Source organism: Girardinichthys multiradiatus, chromosome 23 (assembly GCF_021462225.1).
Source record: "Girardinichthys multiradiatus isolate DD_20200921_A chromosome 23, DD_fGirMul_XY1, whole genome shotgun sequence".
NCBI lineage: Eukaryota > Metazoa > Chordata > Actinopteri > Cyprinodontiformes > Goodeidae > Girardinichthys > Girardinichthys multiradiatus.
In genome coordinates, this window is record NC_061815.1 from 14705360 (window position 1) to 14729630 (window position 24271).

Below are 24271 nucleotides of genomic sequence, written 5' to 3' on the forward strand. Positions count from 1 at the left end.
GGACATACACACACACACACACATACACACACACACACATGCACGCGCGCGCACAGAACCTCTATGACATCTGTCTAATCTTCTGTCAAACACGGCGCAGAGCTCATACCACCATCAAGCTTGGGGCCAGGGATGATGGTGAAACTATTCCCTGACTTGTGCTTTTATTTTGGCTCAGGGAGTGAAAAAACCCATGCATCCCCCAAACAGACTTTTAGTAATCCTCTAAAAATGAACTCCTTGACATTTTGGCTGATTTCCAGTGTACAAATTTAATATTGCCGGGCGGAATTTTATTGGGGGGATTTTAAAGATCCAACCGCAATGGGGAGAATATGTGCAGACGCTGGTCGGCTCATGTTTGCTTGAGAGGAAGTCAGGTCAATCCAATTTGCATCAAACAGACCCATCTGAAGTGCAACATTTTGCAACATCTCCAGCCTCTCTCTTGATACAGGACATGTTCAGATAAGCGGTTAATGAGGAGTACTCACCTGTGTCTGGTGTCCCGGTTCCTGATAATAAGCCATGAACAAGGTGTTTAAAAGAAAAAAAAGAAAACATTAATATTATGATGCTAAGACAAGAAGAACCAGTTAGAACAGCAACACAAAGAAATCAATGTGAAAAACAGAAAACATTTTGTAGAGGTTAATAATGAAGTATCTAAAATCAAATACATTAAATATAGAGACCTCAAAATTCGGTATTGGCAACCAAACCTCTTAATTTATACATTACTGACATTTGAAAAGTATGCATTAAAATTCCATTTCTTTTTGTTTGCTGGTCAATCTATTTTTCTAGGAAGGAGTTAAAACTATTTTAGAAATTATGGTTGGTGAGGTGGTAAAGCTCAAGAAGTGGTTTCATCAGTTATTTTAAACTTGAAATAAAACAAAATCAATTATTTTGGTAACCAAAACAAATACAATGCAATTACCATGGAAATTGACTTTCAGTGAGGGTATCTGAAGTTAAGTGTTTGGGAGTACTTTTATAACATGCATCCATCCAGTATGCAGTGCTGTGGATAAAAGTATTTGCCCCCCTGACAGATTTCATCTGTTTTTGTGGTTTTCTAAAAATTACATTTTTAAAATGATTGTAGAATTGTAGAATTAGAAAATTACTTAAATAGAACCAGTTTGACGTAACAAAGTTGGCTAAAAGATCCCACAAACCATGCCCTAATCTGAAGAAAGTGAAGAACAAATGAAAGACAAAGTAACCTACATTTATCAGTCTGGAAAAGGTTTTAAAGCCATTTCTGAGGCTTTGGGAATCTAGTGAACTATGGTGAGATCCTTTATCCACAAATGGTGAAAACATCGAACAGCTGTGAACCTCATCAACCAAAACTACTGCAAGTGTGTATTGACAACAGGACCCAGAACAACATCTAAAGCTATGCAGGTTTCATATGTATCAGTTAAGGTCAGAGTTCATGATTCAACAGTAGGAAAGTCAGCAAAAATGAAATAAATGGGAGAGGTCAAGGTGAAAACCAATGATGACCAAAAAGAACTCAAAGACATTTTGATTTTTGGGAAAATGTTCTGTTGACTGACATGACACAAGTCAAACTTTATTTGAAGGTGTGTGTCACATTAAATTTATCTATAAATCCCATTGTTGGGACTCTAAACTCAATTGCACTTGGGTTACGCAGCAGGATTAGAATCCTAACTAAACCAGCAAGGCCACCTCCTAATGGCTAAAAAAAAAGAATACAAAATTCAGGATGGGCACAACGGCGGTGCATGGGTAGAGTGCACAACCATGTGCAGAGGCCTTAGTCCTCAATGCATCCTGTCATGGGTTTCAAGTCCAGTCCATTGACCTTTGTTGTGTGTCTTCCCTCACCCTCTCTGCATTTTCTGTCAGCTCACTTTCAGAAAGTAAGAAAAACAAATGCCACTACTGCTGCAAAAAAACCTATAAAACATTTTTTTAAAAATCAAAATTTGAGCAAAGATCCCTCCATACACTCATTGCCAGTTATCATAATCACTTGATAGAAGTTATGGCACCCAAGGGTTTTTTTTGTTTTGTTTTTTACAAAGGTCTAGGTTGGTTTTGGCAAATATGTTTCTCCTAATAAATAAATTAATCATTTGAAAATTATAATTTTATATCTACTCAGTTTAACTTCATGTAGAATAAAAATGTTAGAAGATCTAAAAAAAATAAGATTGAAAAAAAAACAAAAACAGAACCTGCAACGGCTCTTTTTTTTTTTCAGAGCAGAGTTTAAATAAGTACATTAAAACTGGACTGAACTGAAATTATGAAAAACATCACACACTGCAGTCTTCTCATGATGTGGGATTAGGCTTGATTTAGATAGCTGTATTCTTTCACATTAAATATTAAGTTAAACAAGAAGCTTTTTGGCATTTCCTACCAGGGGATGAAGAAGTATCAGATAGAGACTTTGTGAAACCAGAAATATTAGTCAGAGGAACGATAATGACCACAAATGAGAGAGTTAAGTTACATAAGGAGAGCACTCTACAGGACAAATGACTGTGCAATCCCATCGAGATTTTACGCTTGAGAAAACACAGAAAAGGAGAATGTAGTGCCTGCAGCACAGTAGGAGATATCATCAGAAAAAAGAGTCTTTGTTTCACAGCAAAGCTTCTCTCACATCCTAAAGAGGTAGATTAGGGCCTGTGATGTCTGAATCTCACATTTTCAGCCTTTGCATAAAAGACAAACTTCCGAGCATTCAACTTGGATCAAACAGATCAGGGGTGTCGATGTCAGCCAGAGCTACTGCATAGCTAACCATTATAAGCTGAGCTAATTTTTTTAATAAACAAAAAAATGGTTAGCCCCATTTATCCAAAAATGCGCAATTTCTCGATTCTCACTTAAGTTCCAGTATGGTCCTCGTGTATCCATCCGGATGGACCCTCCGGATGAAGTTGAAGTCTCCAATGTATAGAGAGCCATCGGGCCCGCTGGCCAACGCCACGGGGGCAAATAGCATCATCTCCCGAGCTGCGCCACTGCAGCTCGGACCGCAGGGGACGCTGCGATAGAAACCGTTCCCCATAACAGTGCTGATGACTGGGGGCTGCTGGGATAGGAAGATGTTTTCTCCATTTCCTTTATGAAGGATTCCTGGGGAAAGAGGAATGCAATAAATCTTTCAAAGCCCTCAGAACATAATGTCAGTGCATTCCCACGGCGTAATGCAATCCTTTTTATTTTTGCTGAAGTTAAACAACATGAATAATATCAAATGCCACATTCACTTTTTTGTTCTGTCTAAATTTCTAGTGCTTTACTGACTGATTCGTAACATTTTTATGTGCTTCTTCAAGAGTATCACATCTAACAAAAACTCATTCATTCCTATTTGTCACATGTTGATCCTCATGTATTAATGGTCACAGGAAAAATTGTGAAGACAAAACAGAGATGACAATTTTTCTTTAGGCCAAGATGAACAGTGTACTCACCACTGCGAATGTTGAGGGCATGGTGTTTGTCCAGGGACCATCCTCCAAGATTAGAGGTCACCAGTTCAAATCCATGCATCAGAGCTGTCCTCCTTTCCCAGTGGATGACTCCAGGACATGACTCATACTCATAACCCACTGATACTGGAAGGCAAACACATCAACACAAGAGAGGACTTCAGTTTTGTGCAATACCTATGTCTCAACTAGGCACTGTCTAGCATCAATGTACACCAATGTTTTAAAAGGTTACAGTTTCCCTTCTATTGTCCTTTTAATGAGATGCCTGAGAAACTCCCAGTTATCTTAGTTTTGTCCAGCTGTAAGAAGCCAAAAGTAACACAGCGCTGCTCCTTCTTCACCTATTGTTGACACTGCTGGTCAGCCACCTGAAGTAAGGGTCCAATGATTTTAACTCAGTTACATGAAAGAGATATTTATCATCATAGAGTATTGGAAATACAGAATGGTGACACATAACTCTTATAAACATAAGCCTGTTGTTCAGTTGAACAGGCTAAAAGGGACATGTGTGTTAAACAGCCAACTGCAGATTGCCATTTAGCATGGATACTTTCTTTTGTCTCTTTAAAAGCTGTATTGTACTGAGCAGTAAGTTAGATGAAAGGCATTGTAGCGAGACCTCATCAGTGTTTGTTTTTGGGAGAGATCAGCGAGAAGAGTAGATGTAATCAGGAGTCTGTCTTCATAAGAAAGCCCTAGAATTAGCTGCTTGGCCTCTCAGATGTAATGATACACTGTGTGTGGCTTCCCTCTACAACTAACAACTATCAACAGCTCTTTTTTTTTAAAACTTGGCAAGGCGAACCGTGCTGCACCAACAATTTACCATTTGAAATATGCTTACAGCCAACAGGTGACAAAACTGTTGGACATGTTAACACAAAACATTTCTGTTGCTCTTTAACATGTAACATCACACTCAGATACAGTCAAAAACCAGTCAGTGAATAAATGTATGGTAGATTTTAGATATATAAAAATAAACCAATCAAGAAGTGTATAATATAATTCATTTTTTAATACAGTGGTTACTAAAGTCCTCTTGAAATATAAATGCCATTAAAATGATAATGGTAAAGCATATTTTTAAATGTTAGTAGATACATAAAAAAACATTTGTTGCAGAGAGATAAAAAGAAAATACTGGCTCTTGAAGCTGTTTACAATGTCAATGTACCTCAACCCCAACTTGAGTAGAGAAACGAACACACAAGCTGGGTCACGAGTCTCTTCCATTATTTGTGGGTCAAAACCTAAAATGTGAGGACCAGTGGGCGATCTGCTACATATACATAATGTTTTTTAAATAATTTTTTAAAACATTATTCTATTTTGATCACTTTACACATTAAGCAGATTTAAAATGGACTTGTATATGGACTGAATTGATTGATTACCACTTTTCTAGTCATACTGACCACTCAAAGCGCTTTACACATGTTCATACACCGATACGCAGATCTGTAAGCAACTGAGGGATAAGTGCCTTGCCCAGGGGCACATCAGCATGTGAAAGAAGGAAGCTGGAATTGAACACACATCTTGTAGATTTCAAGACAACTACTCTCCCCGCTGAGCCACAGTCATCCAATAATTTAATTATTAATCACACATAAAGAAGAAATACAATTGAATAATAGGAGCGTTTTTATAAGACTGAATTATTGTCCTTGTCTTTATACTTAGAGTGGATTAACTCAACAAAAACAACATATGAGGTTCTTATGGCTACCATGACATTTCTTTAGATATAATATTGGACTTAATTTATTCCTAAATTCAATATTACCTGCAACATGACACCTAAATGTTTTTGTGCTGTAAAGTGCAAACAAATGTGTGTGTGAGGGCTTTGAGTTTTCTTAATTAAATTCAGTTATATTAATAGTCTGTAACAAAACAAAAATAAATAACATGACATACGACATGCTCTTTGGATGTCTTGGTTTAATGATTTCATTTGTTAGGCTCTGTTTTTCATTATTTTCTATTTTGTTGTTCTGTGTGGCAGTTTGCTAAAATCATATTGATTTTTCTCATGGAATTGCTTTTATTTTATTTCTGTATCTGTTTCCTGGTTCCTTTGAGTTGGTCTTGTTTTCTGCTCTCCACACACCCTGGTGTGAGACACTAATTAGTTTACCTGCTGCTACTTGTTAAGATGTGTTCGGTTGGTCCACTTATTTGCTACGCAGTGAGTCAGTCGTTTTGTAGCAGTGCTTGAAGTTTCAACTGCACTTTTTGATTGACTGTACACAGCTTTAGAAATGTATCCTGCAGTCAACTAAAAGTAGTGTACAAAGGTACAGTCCAGCTAAAGTACACCCTCCTTTAATTCTAGAGTTTTACTTTGGCGTCATGATACCGTCCATTTGATCTTAATCGTGTTCTAAAATTACTTAGAGTCCATCAGGTGGACAAAACACACAGCAGATTCCAAACTGTCATCATAATAAAACGTTTTAACAAAAGACATCTTGAACAATGTCTTTGTACAAATGAGACCAAAGTATTGCCATTTGGCTGTACTGCTCTGCATTATAAGCATTAAAGTCAAACAAGGATGAAACAAGGATCAAAGGCCAAACACCGTAAATGACCAAACAAAAGAATGTCTTTATGGGAGGAAAACTAGCTTTGGAACGTCAGAGCAAACGTCCAGAACTAATTTATTAAAAGAATCAGTGGAGTCACTTAAAGAAGGAGAGATATCCTCACAATGTGATAGATTTAGAGGATGTTTGCTGTTTTAGTAGGCAAATATTGTCAAGTCAAGATAAGACATGTTGACAGACATAGAGTATTCTTTAAGGGTCTGCACACTTATGCAACAAGGTTATTGTACGTTCTTATTTAAATCTTTTAATCTAATAGGTCTGGTGTGTCACCTGGGAGGGAAATGATATGTCGTGGTCTAAATTTTTATATTTAAAAAATTGCCATTTTATTAGGGGTATGTACAGGGGTTGGACAATGAAACTGAAACACCTGGTTTTAGGCCACAATAATTTATCAGTATGGTGTAGGGCCTCCTTTTGCGGCCAATACAGCATCAATTCGTCTTGGGAATGACATATACAAGTCCTGCACAGTGGTCAGAGGGATTTTAAGCCATTCTTCTTGCAGGATAGTGGCCAGGTGACTACGTGATACTGGTGGAGGAAAACGTTTCCTGACTCGCTCCTCCAAAACACCCCAAAGTGGCTCAATAATATTTAGATCTGGTGACTGTGCAGGCCATGGGAGATGTTCTACTTCCCTTTCATGTTCATCAAACCAATCTTTCACCAGTCTTGCTATGTGTATTGGTGCATTGTCATCCTGATACACGGCACCGCCTTTAGGATACAATGTTTGAACCATTGGATGCACATGGTCCTCAAGAATGGTTCGGTAGTCCTTGGCAGTGACGCGCCCATCTAGCACAAGTATTGGGCCAAGGGAATGCCATGATATGGCAGCCCAAACCATCACTGATCCACCCCCATGCTTCACTCTGGGCATGCAACAGTCTGGGTGGTATGCTTCTTTGGGGCTTCTCCACACCGTAACTCTCCCGGATGTGGGGAAAACAGTAAAGGTGGACTCATCAGAGAACAATACATGTTTCACATTGTCCACAGCCCAAGATTTGCGGTCCTTGCACCATTGAAATTGACGTTTGGCATTGGCATGAGTGACCAAAGGTTTGGCTATAGCAGCCCGGCCGTGTATATTGACCCTGTGGAGCTCCCGACGGACAGTTCTGGTGGAAACAGGAGAGTTGAGGTGCACATTTAATTCTGCCGTGATTTGGGCAGCCGTGGTTTTATGGTTTTTGGATACAATCCGGGTTAGCACCCGAACATCCCTTTCAGACAGCTTCCTCTTGCGTCCACAGTTAATCCAGTTGGATGTGGTTCGTCCTTCTTGGTGGTATGCTGACATTACCCTGGATACCTTGGCTCTTGATACATCACAAAGACTTGCTGTCTTGGTCACAGATGCGCCAGCAAGACGTGCACCAACAATTTGTCCTCTTTTGAACTCTGGTATGTCACCCATAATGTTGTGTGCATTTCAATATTTTGAGCAAAACTGTGCTCTTACCCTGCTAATTGAACCTTCACACTCTGCTCTCTCTTACTGGTGCAATGTGCAATCAATGAAGACTGGCTACCAGGCTGGTCCAATTTAGCCATTAAACCTCCCACAATAAAATGACAGGTGTTTCAGTTTCATTGTCCATCCCCAGTAGACTTTTCAGAACTACTGAACATGACTTAATGTAAATCTGTACATTATTATCTGGCTTGCCATGTTAGATCTTCTAGCGTGCCTTTCTCAAATCCAGTTGAAAACCACAAGTTTTCATTTATAGTACCAATTAAACCATTAATACTCCTTTTCAATGGGCTCTACATTGGCCGGCTCCACTCAATTCAACCCGTTTTGCTACAGTTTCCATTACTGGCTATTCCTGGTATTGCCTTTCTTGGTCCCTGGTCATCAGCAAGTCCCATCGGGGCTGAACAGGAGGGAAATTACGTGAACAGACTGCTATTCACTGATTGGCCATGAGCGTGATCAGCCATATGTCAGTTGCATGAGAAAGTGTTCGCCGAGGTAGCACAGAGAATGACAAGAGCTCACTGCAGTGTCGGGAAAAGCTAAAAAGACTGAGGAGCATCTACAAAATATATGAGGGACCACAATGGCTGGAGCGGGTCAAACCGAAAGCCATGGCTATGGTTTGAAATTATGGACCCCATTTATGGCCATCTTCCCACAAGTTGTAGACAGGAGCGTGGTCTGGACTATGCAACCTCACTGTTTTAAGACATGATGTGTGACGGTGAGTGTTTATTTTACTTTGTACAGAACATGATGCTGACATGTGGAAACACAACAGGTTTTGTGCAGAGTATTGCAAGGTAGAGCAGAGTAAAGCTGTGAAAGGAAAGGAGGCATTGAATACCCTTTGGGCCTTAAGGAGGTGGACATCGCTCCCATTACTTAGAACGAAAAGCAGAATGTCAGCCAGGAGAGGCACCAAATCCCCTAACTTTAACCAAAAGTTAATTTAACCAAAGCCTTATTTTTATGGTCATTACATGAGAACAGTAAAATAAAACAGTGGGTGTCCCATACTGTTATTGCAGTCATCTTAGATTGATATGAGACAGATTAAATGAAAATAATGATATGCTTCAGGGTGAAGAAGGCTTCACATATCTGATGCTCAAGCCGCGAAGGAACAGTTGTCGCTGTCAATTACCGTTGGCACTGATCTCTCTTAACTTGCCTTACTGTAGACCCCAAGGCATGCAAACTGATTGGAGCTCAAGGGAAAAGAGTGCAGAGTCTGCATAAAGACAAGTTCACATGCTGGAATACGCAAGTAGAGGTGCTCAGATTATGCACAGAGCTCAAGAGATTCTCTTACACAAAAAGAAAGTCTCCACAGACACCCAACGCCAACTTAAATCTCTACTTAGAGTGTACAATCGATTGGGTGATTGGGAGAGAGAGAATAATGGGTCATTTGGAACAGAGAGATTCAGAGAGAGGATAAAAAGGGAAACCTTATCCTACTGGACCAAAGTTCCTCATCCAGAAACTATCTTTAAGGATCATTCAAAAGGTCCATTTGTTTCAATTTTGTACATTTTAAGCTGAGATACATTTTAATCTTGTTTTTAAAGGACTGAAACAGAACAAAGAGATTTGAGTAGTAGGCAAGTGTTGCTTACAAGAACAGAATTTAGTCCAATATAAAAATGCTTCAAAATTTTCCATTATTAATCTGCGATTATTTGACGGTTAGTCACATTATTCGATCCTTCAATGAGTTCAACCTTGTAAAAAAAAAAAAGAAAGAACCAGAAATACTTTGTCTTTTTTTAAAATAAAATACAAACTGAAAAAAATACGGAACAAAACTTTTTCAGGACAAAACAGGCAAACCAATCTCAAAGGAAAGGACTCTGTATTTTCAACAAAAAAAAGAAATAAATACAGCTCCACAACCTGATATTACTGCAGCTATATTACAAGACACTGTCCAGCACACTCTTAACAAACAATACGTGTGCACACTGTAGTCCATAAATGCACATTCAATATCTCACAGGTGAAAGCTTTCATTCTCCGCTGCTGAGGCCTCAGGCAATGTGTTCACCCCAGCAAACAGAGCATGATCTCCTTTCTGTCTTGTTCTCCCTGGCAATCTGCAGGCACAGCTGTGTATATACACATGCAGTCGGAGGTGTAGTTGTGTCTGTGTTTATGTCTGTGTTGCTGTGCCGACAAAACATGGCGAAAGTATAGAGACGGGAGGGAAAAACATAGAGAAACAACAGAGGGCAGAGGCAAACACGGCTGAGCCGAAGCACAGGATCAGGGAGAAGGGAGGAAATGGCAAAAAAATAAGACAGAGAGAGTTCAGGACAGGACAGAAAAGGAGGAAACAAAAGGTGTAAGGGGATGGGGTATAGAGGGCAAAGTGGTTTAGCAAAGCAGAGAAAGTTAAAAAAGAAGAAGGTGAAAGATCGGAAACTGGTGAAGCAGATGAAATGCTGCCCACACAGATAAGGGGAAGATGGTTGGAACAGGAGGGAGGAGGACCTGAGATGGAACAGATAAAATCTCTATAGAGAGACCCTATACGCGAGTGGGCAAAGCCTTCAGTAAGCCTGTGGTCTATGCATATGGAAAGCTCTCGCCTGCAGTCGCACTATTACAATTTTCACAGACACACATAGTGGATGTGTTAACACTTCATTTGTGTTTAAGCGACAACTTTGTAGAGCAAAAAGACTGTTTTATGCTGCATGTGATTATACTGCAAGAAGTTGCAGGGGACACAGCTGTGTCTATTCCTGCAATATTTCCTTTCTCACAGTGTCCAAATTTCAGTCTGTTTTGTCACCATTTTATGTGACTGGCCAGTGCAGTGTAGAGTGTAAATGTAAAGTGGAAGGAAAGTGACAGATGGTTTAAACATAAAAAAAGTAAAATCTCAAAAGTGTGTTTTGCATTTGCATCCAACTGTTGCTTTTCTGATATCCCTAAATAAAGTCCAGTGGAAACAACTGTATTCAGAAGTACAGGGGACAGAGCAATCATCTGGAAGAAGGTACTCTGGATACGATGAGAACAAAATTGCACTTATTACCACGCAGGTAATCTATCATGTATGGCAGTAAATTGCACTGCACACTGCCCTAAACACACCATTCTAATGGTGAGACATGGTGGTGGCAGCAGCATCATGCTGTGGGGATATTGTTTTTCACGAGGGACAGGAAAGCTGGACAGTGTTAATGCGAAGATGGATGGTGTTAAATACAGGACCTGTCAGAGACTGCAACCGACTTGAGACAGAGGCGGGGCTTTTAGCAGAACCATAATACAGCCAGGAACATAGTGCACTAGTTAAGATTAAAGTGTGGTAATATATTAAATGGCCCAGTCAAAGTCCACACCTAAATCTAAATGACAAGCAATGCAAATACTTGAAAATACTGTTCGGAGACACACTTCATCCAATCTGAGTGAACTGTCTCTACATGTGTAAAGCTGGTGCAAGCATAACCCAAAAGGCCTGGAGCAGTGATTGTGGGCAAAGGTGGCTTTTCAAAATTCTTACTCAATGCACTCCACACTTTTCAGACTTTCATTTGGACAAACAATTGGAAACTATGTATTTATTTTATTTATTTCTCCTTGAGAATTGTGCACTTCACTGTTTTGGTCAATCATATAAAATCACAATTAAAGTTTGTGGTTGTAATGTAAAAAAAAATGAAAATTGGAAATTTAAATATGTTTAGGCTTTCGATTTTTTTTACAGTGTGAAGCATATAAAAAATTTGATTTAGCTACATTTGATTACAAGCTGTTTTCAAAAAAGGTTACAAAGGATGTACTAAAAAGGCCAGAGACAGTAGTTGTCATCCCTAAAAACTCTCCATTTTCATATTTATGCTCAGCGTGTGCTCAGCAGAAATAGGTTTCAAAATGATTTCAAACCAGCATCCTCCTGCCACTGCAGATAATATCTCAACAGCCAGTCACTCCACAAAATAAATTTAAGCCTTTTCCTATCTTTCCATTTCCCTTTCTGAGCACAATGCTGGCCCTCTCTGCTGTTGCTTCTGATGAAGGGTGCTGGGTGCAGCGGTGCAGAGTCTAAACTTATTTTTCCCCTTTTTGCACAACTCAATTATCACAGCTTCATTTACATTCATAATAATCAGAGACACCCCGTTATATAGCCATACTTTTTAAACCACTAATAAAGGAACTGAACCAAATATTGTAATCATTGTGTTGTTATCAGGCGATGCTCAATTCTCCATTTGTCGGCAGGAGACACTCCATAAGCAATTGGTTGATTACTTCTTGAATGGTCAATCACTTACACTGTGATGTCCAATCAAGCCTTCATGCAAACCACAGTGCTCAAAAAGGCTATTACAACCCTAATGGTTAGCAAAGACAAAGAGAAAAAGGAAAATCGTTGTGCTGATCACATTAATCAGATATACAAAGTTTACACCTAAAGCAAGAAGAATGGCCTTCAGTAAACAACCCCAGAAGTTATTTAGATAAATTTTTACTTACAGCGGAAAGAAAGAGGTTTATGTTGTGCTGGGACTACATCTTGGTGGACAAAAGCCATTTGGCATTAGTCAGAGGATTGTGACAAAAAAGGAAGAAATTGCAGTAGTATTCCTGTGTAGTTCTGGATTAAAGAAGGAAAAAAAAAGCGATCTCTAAAGGTTACATAAATAAAAAAGAGAACTACTCTGTTTCCATCTCTTTTCAGTCACCAAACTGCTTTAAGCTGGTTTTGGTTCTTGTGCCATCTCCGTATGCATGAAAACATGGCACCAATGGTCTTATCTAACATGGGGAAAATATATAATATGATCTGAACTATTTTAAGCAAACCATGCCTAATACGTTTTGTACTTTTTTACTTGCAGCAAACAGAAATCTGCATTTGAGACCTTACATATTTTTGAAATTGGGCAAAAATTCTAAATTTTTTTCCAGTTTTTTTGTGAACATCAACTCTTCTGTTCACCACTTGTAGGTCTGGGGTTTCATCAAAACATTTCCAGTGAAAAGTATGAAAAAGATCATTTAACTTTGACCAAAAAATGTTAATTTACTTTTTTTAAAGTTACTGAAATGTTCAGTTATTGGAGATGCAAGGTTTCGGTTTGACAGCAGCAACGTTTTACAATTCAGTAAGCTCTCGAGAGTTATTTCTCTTCACTTATAATCCTCCTCACTGTGCATAGTGGCAAGATAAACATGTGTTCATTTTAGTGATAGAATGGTGTCAGACTACAAAGTGCATTAAAGTTTGCTGCATCAGGGGCTGCATAGTTGCAAACCTGTCAGGGTGCCCATAACAGTCCCAGTTTACCAGGAAACGCACCACTAATGGGCATGTGGACATCAGAACAGGACCATGAAGCAATGAAAAAAGGTGGCCTCATGGTTTGATTTTCGTGATGTGGATAGTCGACTATATGTGCCTTTGTGAAATGTGCAGCCATGAAAAGAATACGAGCCATCAAAGGCAGTGCGACACTTTAGGCAATGTTCTACTGGGAAACTTCCGGTCATGCAACTCTTGTAAATGTCACTTTGACACATACCTATGTAAGCACAGTTGCAAACCATATTGAAGCATGCATGCAAAGGGTAAAGCCTGATGGCTATTGCCTCTTTCATCAAGATATGTCACCATGCCATAGAGCAAAAATGGTTCAGAAATGCTTTGAGGAGCACTGCAATTGGTTTGACGTGCTGAGTTGACCAAATTCCCCAGATCTTAATCCAATCGTGTATCTGTAGGATGCTGTGGATGTACAAATCTGATTCATTAGTGTCCCACATCTAAATTTAAAGTTAAAAGATCTGCTGCTAACATCTTGGTGCCAGATATCAATGCACAGTTTTAACAGTGGGGTGGACTCCATCCCTTGAAGGGAAGGGGCATTTTGGCAGCAAAAAAGGTAGCCTACAGACTTTTAGACACATGGTCATAACTTTATGCTTCATTTGTGTTCATTCCATACTCCACCTACCGGTTGCATGAGTGAGCCCCCAGACCTCCTGGCCATAGACATCGGTCTTGTTCCACACCAGCTTGTGAACCAGACCTGGCCCCGCTGGGTACCACCGCTGGTACAACCGTCCTTGGACAGACGTGCGGACATGCACCTTGGACAGACCCCCCAGAGGGGAGACAGGAGAGGACGGGGACGGAGGGGTGAGCAGAATTCGGAGCAGGGAGAAGTAGCCGACGGCACGGGTGCTCAGGTAGCTCAGCTTTACAAAGGCCCCTGGGATTGAAACCTCCTCCTGAACTGCCTGGGGAGAACAAGATGGAGAGTGGACAGAGTGAGAAATACATCTGAGAGAGAAAGGTGTTTCATCAAAACTTTTTTATTTTCAAAAGTAGCAAGTGAACGAACAGCTATATGCACAGAAAGTACAGTAAGAATTCAAAGTCTATTTAATCATGTTTTTAAATAATGATTCTGATAGTTTAGAAGATGTCTCCAATTCATTCTGGTAATATTAGTTTACTATATTTCAGAAAATTGACTACCATTAGAAGGCGAGCAAATTATAAACCTGAAATCAAGCTGTTTTTTATTCACACCCTTTTCAGTGAGTGCATCATTAACTTTTCTTGATTCAGTTCATGGGTGGAACGGGCTGGAACACTGCCTGCTTTCCTTCATCTTTTTGCTTGCCGCCTCTCTGTGCTCAGGTTTTGTTGATCAGAGAGAATGAAATGTTCTCTCATTTGTTTCAATCATCTCTTCATACAAATACACATCCAAGTCTCCAGCGTCTGCCAAAACGAAACAGTGTTGATGGAACTAATTGTAAAATTTTCAAGGCAGAAAATAATTTTCTTGTTCAAAAAAAAAATAACGGAGGAGTCCACACCAGCCTTTCAAATTACAGAGAACCACTCCTACTGTCAATCACAGCAATGGCAGCCTCATGCTAAGGGTCTGGTTTCGTTACATTTGGATGAGGTGCATTGCACTAAGTGGGTGGAATAATAAAGGCAGAAAACTACCTCTAAACACAAGCACACATCATATGTTTATGTAGAGACAAAAGAGAGTATTGAAGATCAAAGGCAGCATTAATTTTTATTAAAAAGAGTAGTCGATAAATGTAAAACCAATAATAAAAACGAAATTCATTATAGAGTTAAAATGACATAATTTAATTATTTATTTAATATTCATAACGTCTGTGCTAGAGCTCACAATTAAATTACTTAAAGGATGATTGGTCAGTTGGTTTGACTGGTTAATTTATTAACCTGCACAGAAACCCACCCGAAGACCAATCACCTGGAGTATTGCAGTGTTAGCCACACCCACTGCCACTGATAGGTAAGGCTGACAAATTAAAATCAATACATGATGTATTGCAACACAGGACTAAAAATACATTATATAGTGAAATACTTTAATGAATTACATAAACTTTTACTTGCCCATGATAAATTATTAAAGCATTTAATTACATTTGATTTTAATACAATATATTTACTTATTTATTATTTAATGTATGCAATCAAAGTTTTATTTTGATTATGACATACAGGTGCATCTTAAGAAATTCTGATTTACAGAGATATACCTATATATATAGATGTTTGTTTAATAACTAATTTCTGTACTGAATTGTAACACTTGGTCATTGTTAGGAGAGCATATATAGTTAGGCTTGTTTAATTTATTTGTTCTATTTATGTTAAACAATAAATATAAAGCCAACAGTCTGACCTTTAAACCTGCTTCTCAGACACCTAATTTGCCTTTGTGGTTAGAAAGTATATGGATGCAGCACATACTGGGCCTTCTGCTCATTTCCTATTTGCATGATGCAAATAGGAAATAAGCTAAATTTGCTAAATCCTTTGGGACCAGGCTTGTTTGCTGCTGAGCTGTAGCACATTGCGTGTAGGAGTTATTCTTACTGATCTACATATGTTGTCACATTATGCATGGGTTTCACAAGGATGTTTGATCATCTTATTTTTCCCTCCATCATCATGAGGGGTGACATTTTTGTAATTTTTTTAAATCTCTCAGAAAAATGTTTAATGAAGCACAATGAAGTGCAAATTAATGTTCACTCAGAAGATGAATCCAATTGACTTTAGAGAATATTTTCATCAACCAAGTGATGCAAGTGATTACAATTCTTAAGAGCAATGTTTGAAAATTGTTTATCCCAACGAGAGTGAGTGAGTACAAAGTGAGATCCTGAATCTTTCTAAATCTGACAAAGAAGGAACATTTTCAAGGTGTACTGATAATAGAGCATGCAACTTTCATTGTCTGAAAATGAAATGGATTGTGTGCACAACTTAAAGTTTATCCATATTTGTTCTCACTATCTTACTTTGGTATTTTCAGAAGTGCCGTGTACTTTTTGCAGCAATCAACAAGGTCCTGCAATAATTCTGTCAGAATATTTGACCCCTCTTCTCTTCCCATTGGAATTGGTAGAGCTCCAGTAATTGTTAATAGGGTTGAAGTTAAAGAGATTTCAGTAGTCCGATGTTGTTCTACATTATCCATTCTAAAACCAGTCTTGATTTGTGTTTGGGATCATTTTCCTGCTGGATCCCCCATTTGTGTCCCAGTTTCAACTGGTTAGCTGTTGGTTGGAGGTGAAGTTGAAGAATTGGGAGATGATTCTTATTTATTGTTCAATTCTTATTGTGCAATGAACCACTATCATTGTTACATAGACAGACCTGTTGGTACAATGCTTTTAGCTTGAAAGCCACATTTTAAGTCCTCCAGACGTACTTCTTGCTAATTGCTGCCAACAGCTTAACTTTTGAAAATCTCATCAGTCAATAAAAGCTTATTAGTTGTGCTTTAAAACACACATATGAACTGGTTTTGGAATGGTTAAAGGGCTATTATTAGGCTTCTGGAAGTGCCTAAATCTCAGCCCTGTTGAAAACATTGTGGACTATGTCTAAAAGTTGGGTCTGTGCCAGAAATCCAAACTATTTAAATAAACAAACTCCCCTTTCAGAACAAATGTACAGCATGAATGATGATGGCTACAAAAAGACTGTGGTGAGAGTACAACTTTGCTAGGAGACATTGAATCAAATATTATATAAATATCATATCAAGTGTTTAAGTCTATATGTAAACTTTTAATCCTGTGAGGATTAGAGAAAATTCATAATACATTTTGAAAATCCCTCAAGCTGTATTATATAATCAGTTGTACGCCATATAATCAGTCCATCCCCAAAAATGTCTTTTTCTTAGCCTCATGATCTCACGTAGAACTCCCAGCAGTTGGGATGAACAGTTTTCAAACATTGTTTCAAAGAATTTCAATCACTTGCATCACCTGCTTGATGAAAATATTCAAATAAATCATTAAAAGCTCAAAACCAATGCAAGATTTGAGAGATGAGGATTTTGGCTAAACTAATTTCCATTTTGGACAAAAGCTCTCACCCGCTGCATCAGATAGTGGAGGCTCTGAGCAGCTCCTTCAGCTGCAGACGGATATACTCTCAGAGCAGAAAATAACCCTACCGCAGATCTTTTATTCCCAGCACTGTAAAACTGTACAGCTCGACAGTTTAGTTTTACTCTGTTTTTTTTTTCTGTTGTAAGAAGACACGGTGCAAGAACGCATTTATGTATCACTCCCACTCCTGGCATTAAAGGTTTATACATGTATGTAGTCTATGTTTTTGTACTTATTTTATTATTGTTATTTTAATTACTATAGACTATTGCAATTTCCACTTTGTCCTGTTTGTGTGAGCTGCTTTAATAAGTGAATATCCCCACTGTGAATTAAATAAAGTTGATCTTATCTTATCTTATCTTATCGCGCATGTAAACATCTAACCAGAACTACAGTATTAATGATTTTTATGATATTGATCATTATTTTAGACAATTTAACAATATGTCAACATATTGTACCTGTAGCTCGGGTACAGCTGGGCCTTTCTCTGGGCATGCTCCTGTGTATCTGGGGAGGGGATAAGGCAGGACCAGTGGATAGGGACTCAGTACACTCCTGATGTCACATTTAGGAGCCTCAGCTTCCTCTCTGGCCATGGTAACCTGATCTAAAACCAGGAAATTGTTGTTTGGTGTCCATATGGTACGTGTTTGCGGGAGAAAGGGTGGGCGCTGGAACATGAGGGTCACAGACATGGCCCCAAAGGTCACCAGGTCAAAGCTGGAATTAAAGCAGAGCAAGACATAGTCAGTTCAAAGGTAAGAGGAAATGGAGTATTCACACCAGGAAAGTTCTTGAGTCCACTTGGTCCGGACCAAAAGCGGACTTTATTTTTTTTGTTTGGTGTGGTTGCTTTCACATTGTACTGTTTCGTCCTGAAAGTAAATTATTACTTGCAAACAAAGCCATGCCGCTCTTTCAACACGGATTTTGAGAAGTTCTATTTATAATTTTGGAACAGCATCAGAGAATGCATGTGCCGTGTCCCACAACACACCAGTAGTGTTGCTAAGCAACATACAGCTTATCAGGTATTATTTCATTACAACGTACACCTTTGCTAACAGCTACGGTGGCTTGTTAAGTCCAAAGAGACGTACGTTTTCTCTAGGTGGTTCGGATCGGGGCCGGTTTGTATTCATACCATTAGCAAACCGCACCAGAATCCGTTTGGAAGCGGACCGAGACCACCTCAAAAAGTGGGTCTTGGTCCGGTTGTTTGGTCTGGACCAAGGTTCGCTGGAGTGTATTTGGACCTGGTCCGGGCCAAAGGGGGAAGCAAACTCTGGACACTTTAAAGCGGACCAAAAGTGGCAGGTGTGAATACACCCTAAATATTTGAGAGTTTCTCTTCTCTACCTTCCGTCCTTCCTGCTGATTGTGTACCCGTACTCAGGATGCTGTGGGAAGGTGATGTTGACTCCAACTAGAGGCGAGCCATCCTGCAGCACAACGCTCCCTCGAATCACAGCCACCCGACTGTCAAAACAAAGGCGACGAGATAAAAGAGAGGGAGGAAAAATAGAGATAAACAGGGAGACATAACAGGTTCACAATGACAGAGAGCATAATCATTGTTTGGAGAAAGCAGCACATTGTCATGCAGTAGCCAAATGACCTTGTGTTGGAAGAAAAAGCAGCTGCCTTTATTCCATCAGTACAATTCTCTTCTTTTGCACAGAGACGTCTGCCAGAGATTGCCAGGAAACAGGCCATAAATATAGCTTCATCCACAACACCTCTCAACACCTTAACATTTGAAAAACTAACTTTAACCTCTTATTGAAAGAAGACTATGCCACACAAAACAAAAATCAGTTTTTCTAAACAGACATTTAACTATTGTAGATATGTGTGGTATGTCTTGAGAAGCAAGTGAACTGGTCAAATGAAGACATAATTAAATCAGGGCTTGAAAGTAGCCCTCTTTAATGTTGAAATGCACGTCAGTTTATGTAGTGGTGTCTAAATTTGATCAACCCAAAATTCACAGTGGCAGATTTGCAAGTTAAACAGGAGAACAACATTCTGTTTCTACAACTGACCTGTCAGGTCAGCTGCCAGCTGCAGCCAGACTGCTGCCATTATCAGCAGAAGAAAAACTGAAGAGTGTGATTTTAATCAGTGTTCTTTACGTCAATGATGACGATGACAAAATAATTTATCTGACACCTCTTTCTTTCATGATGATAACGAGATGATGACAAGCTAAACGTGGCTCATTGATGACTAAAACACGATGAGACGTTCAAGAGTTTTTGTTAACGAGACCAGACGAAAATGCTTGACAATTCGGCCTTTTGTGAATGTAACCTGTTAGCCAAAATTTAAAGCGTATCAGCAATTCTGATCCATCCTATCCTTCTTTGGTCACACCCACTACCACCATGACTTTATTAATTCATTAAAGGACCTGATTGCATGTATATGAAATCAAACCAGCAGTTATGGCAAAATTACAAAAGAAATATGGTTGATTGAAGCTCGGGGAGGCCACTCCCCAAAGTGTAGCTCAGCGGGACACAGGCAGTCATAAAACTTCCTCCAAGCAAAGTTGTAAACCCAAGAGGACAAAGAACAATACAAATTTTGGCGGCAAACAGTAAAGCATGAAGTTGAAGACAAAGAAAATGGTTGATTTTCACCATAAGGTTATTATAGCAGTTCAGTTCCACAGCACACCTGCGCTCAGGTGTCCAGGCAGTTCAAACACAACTTGCGAGATTCAGCGGCCTCAGAAATCAACAGCAATCAAAGTTTCAATAAAATGTTGCATGCACATACAATTTAGAACACATTAGATTATAAGTGGCGACTCTGAATCGCACTAAAATCCTACTCTACCCTGCCTACGCTATTTCTAATAAAGAAATAAAAATAAAAGGATGGCTTTTACTTGATGTTGTCTCCTCTAAGCAGACGGAGAGAGAGAAAGGGGTTGAAGAGTTCCACGCATTCGTGGGTACTCAGCAAAGCAGTCCGTTTTTTGTCCTTTTGGCCTCCTTGGCAGAAAGGTGTAAAATATGACGGACCGTCACTAGTTGACTGGAACAAAAAAAAAAAACAAGGAGAAAAAATTGCGTCTCCTTGAAAACACTGTGGTTTTTTGGTTACGTGTTAAACTCACATCTTCAACTTACAAGCCTTTTTATTCCTGTAAGCTTAGTTCGCTTAGTTTTCTTGTTGGCCAACTGGGAGAATGAATGAAAGTCCACGTGGGATTTCTTCTCCAGAATGATGCGTTCAGTTGCGTGGTAACCGCGTCTCGGTTTCCAGTTGAAAAGCAATGGTGTGCCGTCTCATACTCTGTTATATAGTTGACTGTTGCATCAGAGCTGCGACGCCCCTGTCCTATTAGCCACGGTGGCTGCAGGGATTTGTAGTAGCAGACTGTCCTGGGATACAAAATGGCCGATGATGCCGGAAGGCATCCTGGTATCCAGCATCTTACAAATGGTCCAATATTAAGCAAAAAATGGTCCAACAACATACTTTAAATATGATCCATCCAAAAGAAAAAAACAAATGTATTATAGAGAGAGATGGTGGGAAATGTGATCACAAACTGGGTGGAAAATACCACAAATTGGCACCTGAAATCTCACCACGCTGACATTCTTTCAAAGCTAAGTTACAGTAAGTCCTGATAACATATATTCACACAATGTTACTCAACAACCGGCTTGAGATAATTTTCATAGAAAGCTTAAATTTTTCTAGATAACTCCTGGCACAAACGGACTGGAAATTTCAGGACGAAGTTACTAGTCCATTTGTGCATGTTAGTTGGGGGTTACTGTTATGTGTAGAACATGCTGAGATTTTTGGCTCGGCAGCAAGTTTTATGCGTTGTCATATTAACCCATGTTTGAATGACTTTCTGAAACCTGGAGTGAAATGTAGCCTTTCAGACTTGTTGCTGTTCCCCATATGTCTAAATGAACAGTTTAGACTTGGCTTCTGTAACGTTAGCATTATGTTTAGCATGTTCATATTCAGTGACAGTTTGCCCATCTCTTTGTGTGTTTATGCTATGTCAGCACTTTGCTTTGTTTTATAAGTAGAGTCTGTTAGCTTTAGGCAAAAAGCCACAAGGTTACATCAGTAACGTCATGCAGCCTCAATGACGTGTTCAATTTGTGGTGCGTATACATCAACAGTATAGACACATTATAATTTTGGCCATCACTCATTAAAGAAAGATCAGGGGGCTTAAGTACAGAGTGGATGCTAGTCATGGTTAATAAGCTATCAAAACATATTTGATAGTTTGCTTGTTTGATTGTTTATGCCATCCTATTTTCTGAACATGGTAGTATTTTGTCAAAATGATGTGTTGAAACACATGATAATGTGCATAATAAATATATATACACATACGTGTATGTGTAAAATACACACACACACACACACACACACACACACACACATCCGTGTTATACTATCTTTATGAGGACTTTTCAGTTACTTCCATTGACTTCCATTCATTTTCCTTGATTTTTAGTGCCTAACCCTGACCCTGACACTAACCCTAACCAGTTAATACCTAACCCTAACCCTAACAATAACTCAATTCATACCCTAGTCCTAAACCTAACCCCTGTCCCAAGAACAGAATTTGGAAAAGTGAGGATCAGGAAAATGTCCTCACTTTGTCAAAATGTCCTCCCTTTGCGATAAAAATACGAAAATTGGTTCTCACTCAGCAGCAAGTACAAGTACACACACACACACACACACACACGTCTATGTAGGTTTTTTAAGATATGATACCTACATTTGATTGTTTTGTATTTAGCTGTAGACCTTTACAGGAGGTGTACTTTGTACACAAAAATAGAGAACTAACAATCCCTTTTACTAAAAATAGACTAAAACTTTTTTGAGTTTTTGTTGACTAAAACTATCGCATCTAAAAATTTGGCTAAAACTAATAAATATTTTCATCCATAACACTAAAACTAAAACTAAGATGGCTGCCAAAAACAGCACTGATTTCAGTGGACGCCAACTGTTACCGGATGTTGGAATCAATGTGTGGTTTGCACATTGGCCTGGGCTATACCCCCGATGGGTCGTTTAGATCAACTGGCTAGAGGGCCAGATCCCTCCTACTTCGATCATGCGGCTGATTATAACATTAACGTCCAGAGATAAAAATACTTCCTAAAATAATGAATTAAGTCAATGAATTGGGAATTTCTACATTGAAAGCGTTTGTTGATGCATACATTTAGATGTCTCTGACAGGTAATCTCTGACCTCACTCTGCCACTAAAGGTTTTGCTCACCATTGAAGTGGTAATCTCCTCCCGCACTGCCTTACGATCACTTTTTCCTGAGTTATCTGCCAGTTAATGTTAAGGAATGAGACCAGTGATGTCACAAAACTTACCCATAGCCCATCTTGGTGGACAATGTGCCAAATAATGGCGACACATGAAGTAATACTGTAGGAAGTGAGTGTCAAAACCAGTTACTGGGTAAACTATCTGCGAGGATAGTTCATAGTGATGCCAAAGGAGCTTGAATTGTAAGCACTTAGGCTCCCAAAGATTTCCTATATCTATATGTTGTCATTGTCAGTTAAGCAAATTGAGTTTATGTCTAGTTAGGTTAAAAAATATGTCAGTGACCTACCAAAAGTAAGACACTGCTGTTATTACTGCAAAGGTAAGACATTATAGGGGTTTCATTTAAGTGTTGGTAAGCACAGGGTCATGAGTTTTTGACATATTTGCCTGTAACCTATATTGCAGTAAGCCTACATTCAAACAAATATACACCCCTCCTAAAACAACACAAATGCCAGTTTGTCTAGCTGGTCAGTTTTATTTCTAGATTTGTATGCATGAGCCAATGCGTTTTCAAGCATTTTTGGTTTTTTGAATAGAATTATCAGGCTTATACCTGGGTCAAGGCCAGAGATCTCAATCCCCAGTCTTTAAGGGCAAGTGTCCTAAAACAGTTTTTTGCAGGAGACCGGCTCTCAAACAATAGTCTGAGACCACTGGTCTACCCTAAACACCACTCGAGCTGTTCTTGATGACAATTAACATTGTCATGATTTTTCCTCTGTTCTCTAATTCTGGTTTGTATAAACCAGCCATAAACAAAGAAAGAAGGATTCTCCTCATCTCTCCATCTCTGATTTCCAAGGTTTACAATACCACAACTAGCACACTTAACTGTGCATAAAAATACATTTGTGGCATCCCTCTGGCTATTCTGGATGTTCTCCAGAGTGCCGAACAGAAGGTTAGCTGACCTGCTGACTGGCTGAAGTAATGCCAGTTAGCAGAAACCACCAAACGTTCTCAAGAGGACCCATGGAATTAAACCAAAAGTTAAAAGCTCTGTTTTTATTGAGAAGTGGAAAAGTACAGGTAATGGAAGGATCTATGACTGGCGTTTTTTCGACAAGAGTACCCGGCCAAAGTATTGTTTCTAACAATGACAGTGAGTGCTGGTCATTTCACCCCTTTTTCGGTCCATACAGTTATAGTTTTTGTGTTTTTGTACCAGTTTTGACAGCTGATGATATAAATTAATTTTCTATAATCTGCTTATAGGCTATGGATATGTTGGTATGAGACTATATAGAAACATGTGTGTCTTGTAAAGTTCTTGTTGCTTGATCAGGGGTGATAATTTCCTGTAGTTTATTTGAGTCAAAAGGGTGAATAGAGGATTAGAGCCATAATCAATGGCAATGTAGGGTAAAATAAAATCTTCCTAAAGTAATGTTCAATAACTGGAATTAAATATGAGATTTCAGTAGTTTTATGATTGTTGCATAAAAAATATTTAACAACCAAAAACAATTTAATTGAGGGATGAAATTGCAGTGCAAAAATGGGGGTATGAACTGGTCAGAAGCATGCTCCATCGAGCATATGTAAGTACACATGAACTGTATCTTGTTATATTTCTTTTACATTAGTTACTTTTACAGACTTAGGAATAGATGAAAATCAGAATAAAATCAACATTTTTGAAATAAATACTTGCTTGGAAAGGTTCAAATTCACTGGTGCAAACTTAAATTCCTATTCTTGAATTAGATGCACGTGCTTCATATGGGTACTGATCATTTTGCTCCTTAGCCATTTTGTACTGTTTTGAACACAACTTATTCAGGTAGAAAATTGCGCCGTCTACTATGGGATGCTTTATATCAGCTTGGATGACTGGCGATATTACTATCAAGAATCTACCCATAG

At 38.9% G+C, this 24271-nt stretch overlaps 1 protein-coding gene across 1 annotated transcript in view; it reads right to left on the reverse strand.

The window, feature by feature from the left end:
* tenm1 (teneurin transmembrane protein 1) overlaps positions 1 to 24271 on the reverse strand; it is a 311171-nt gene that overhangs the window by 98418 nt on the left and 188482 nt on the right. Inside the window, exons 15-20 of the mRNA XM_047354352.1 lie at positions 18408 to 18527; positions 17507 to 17768; positions 13586 to 13871; positions 3474 to 3617; positions 2880 to 3132; positions 495 to 515 (exon numbers count right to left, since the gene is read on the reverse strand). Coding sequence (XP_047210308.1) covers positions 495 to 515; positions 2880 to 3132; positions 3474 to 3617; positions 13586 to 13871; positions 17507 to 17768; positions 18408 to 18527 — 1086 coding nt within the window. The remainder of the gene's footprint in view (positions 1 to 494; positions 516 to 2879; positions 3133 to 3473; positions 3618 to 13585; positions 13872 to 17506; positions 17769 to 18407; positions 18528 to 24271) is intronic.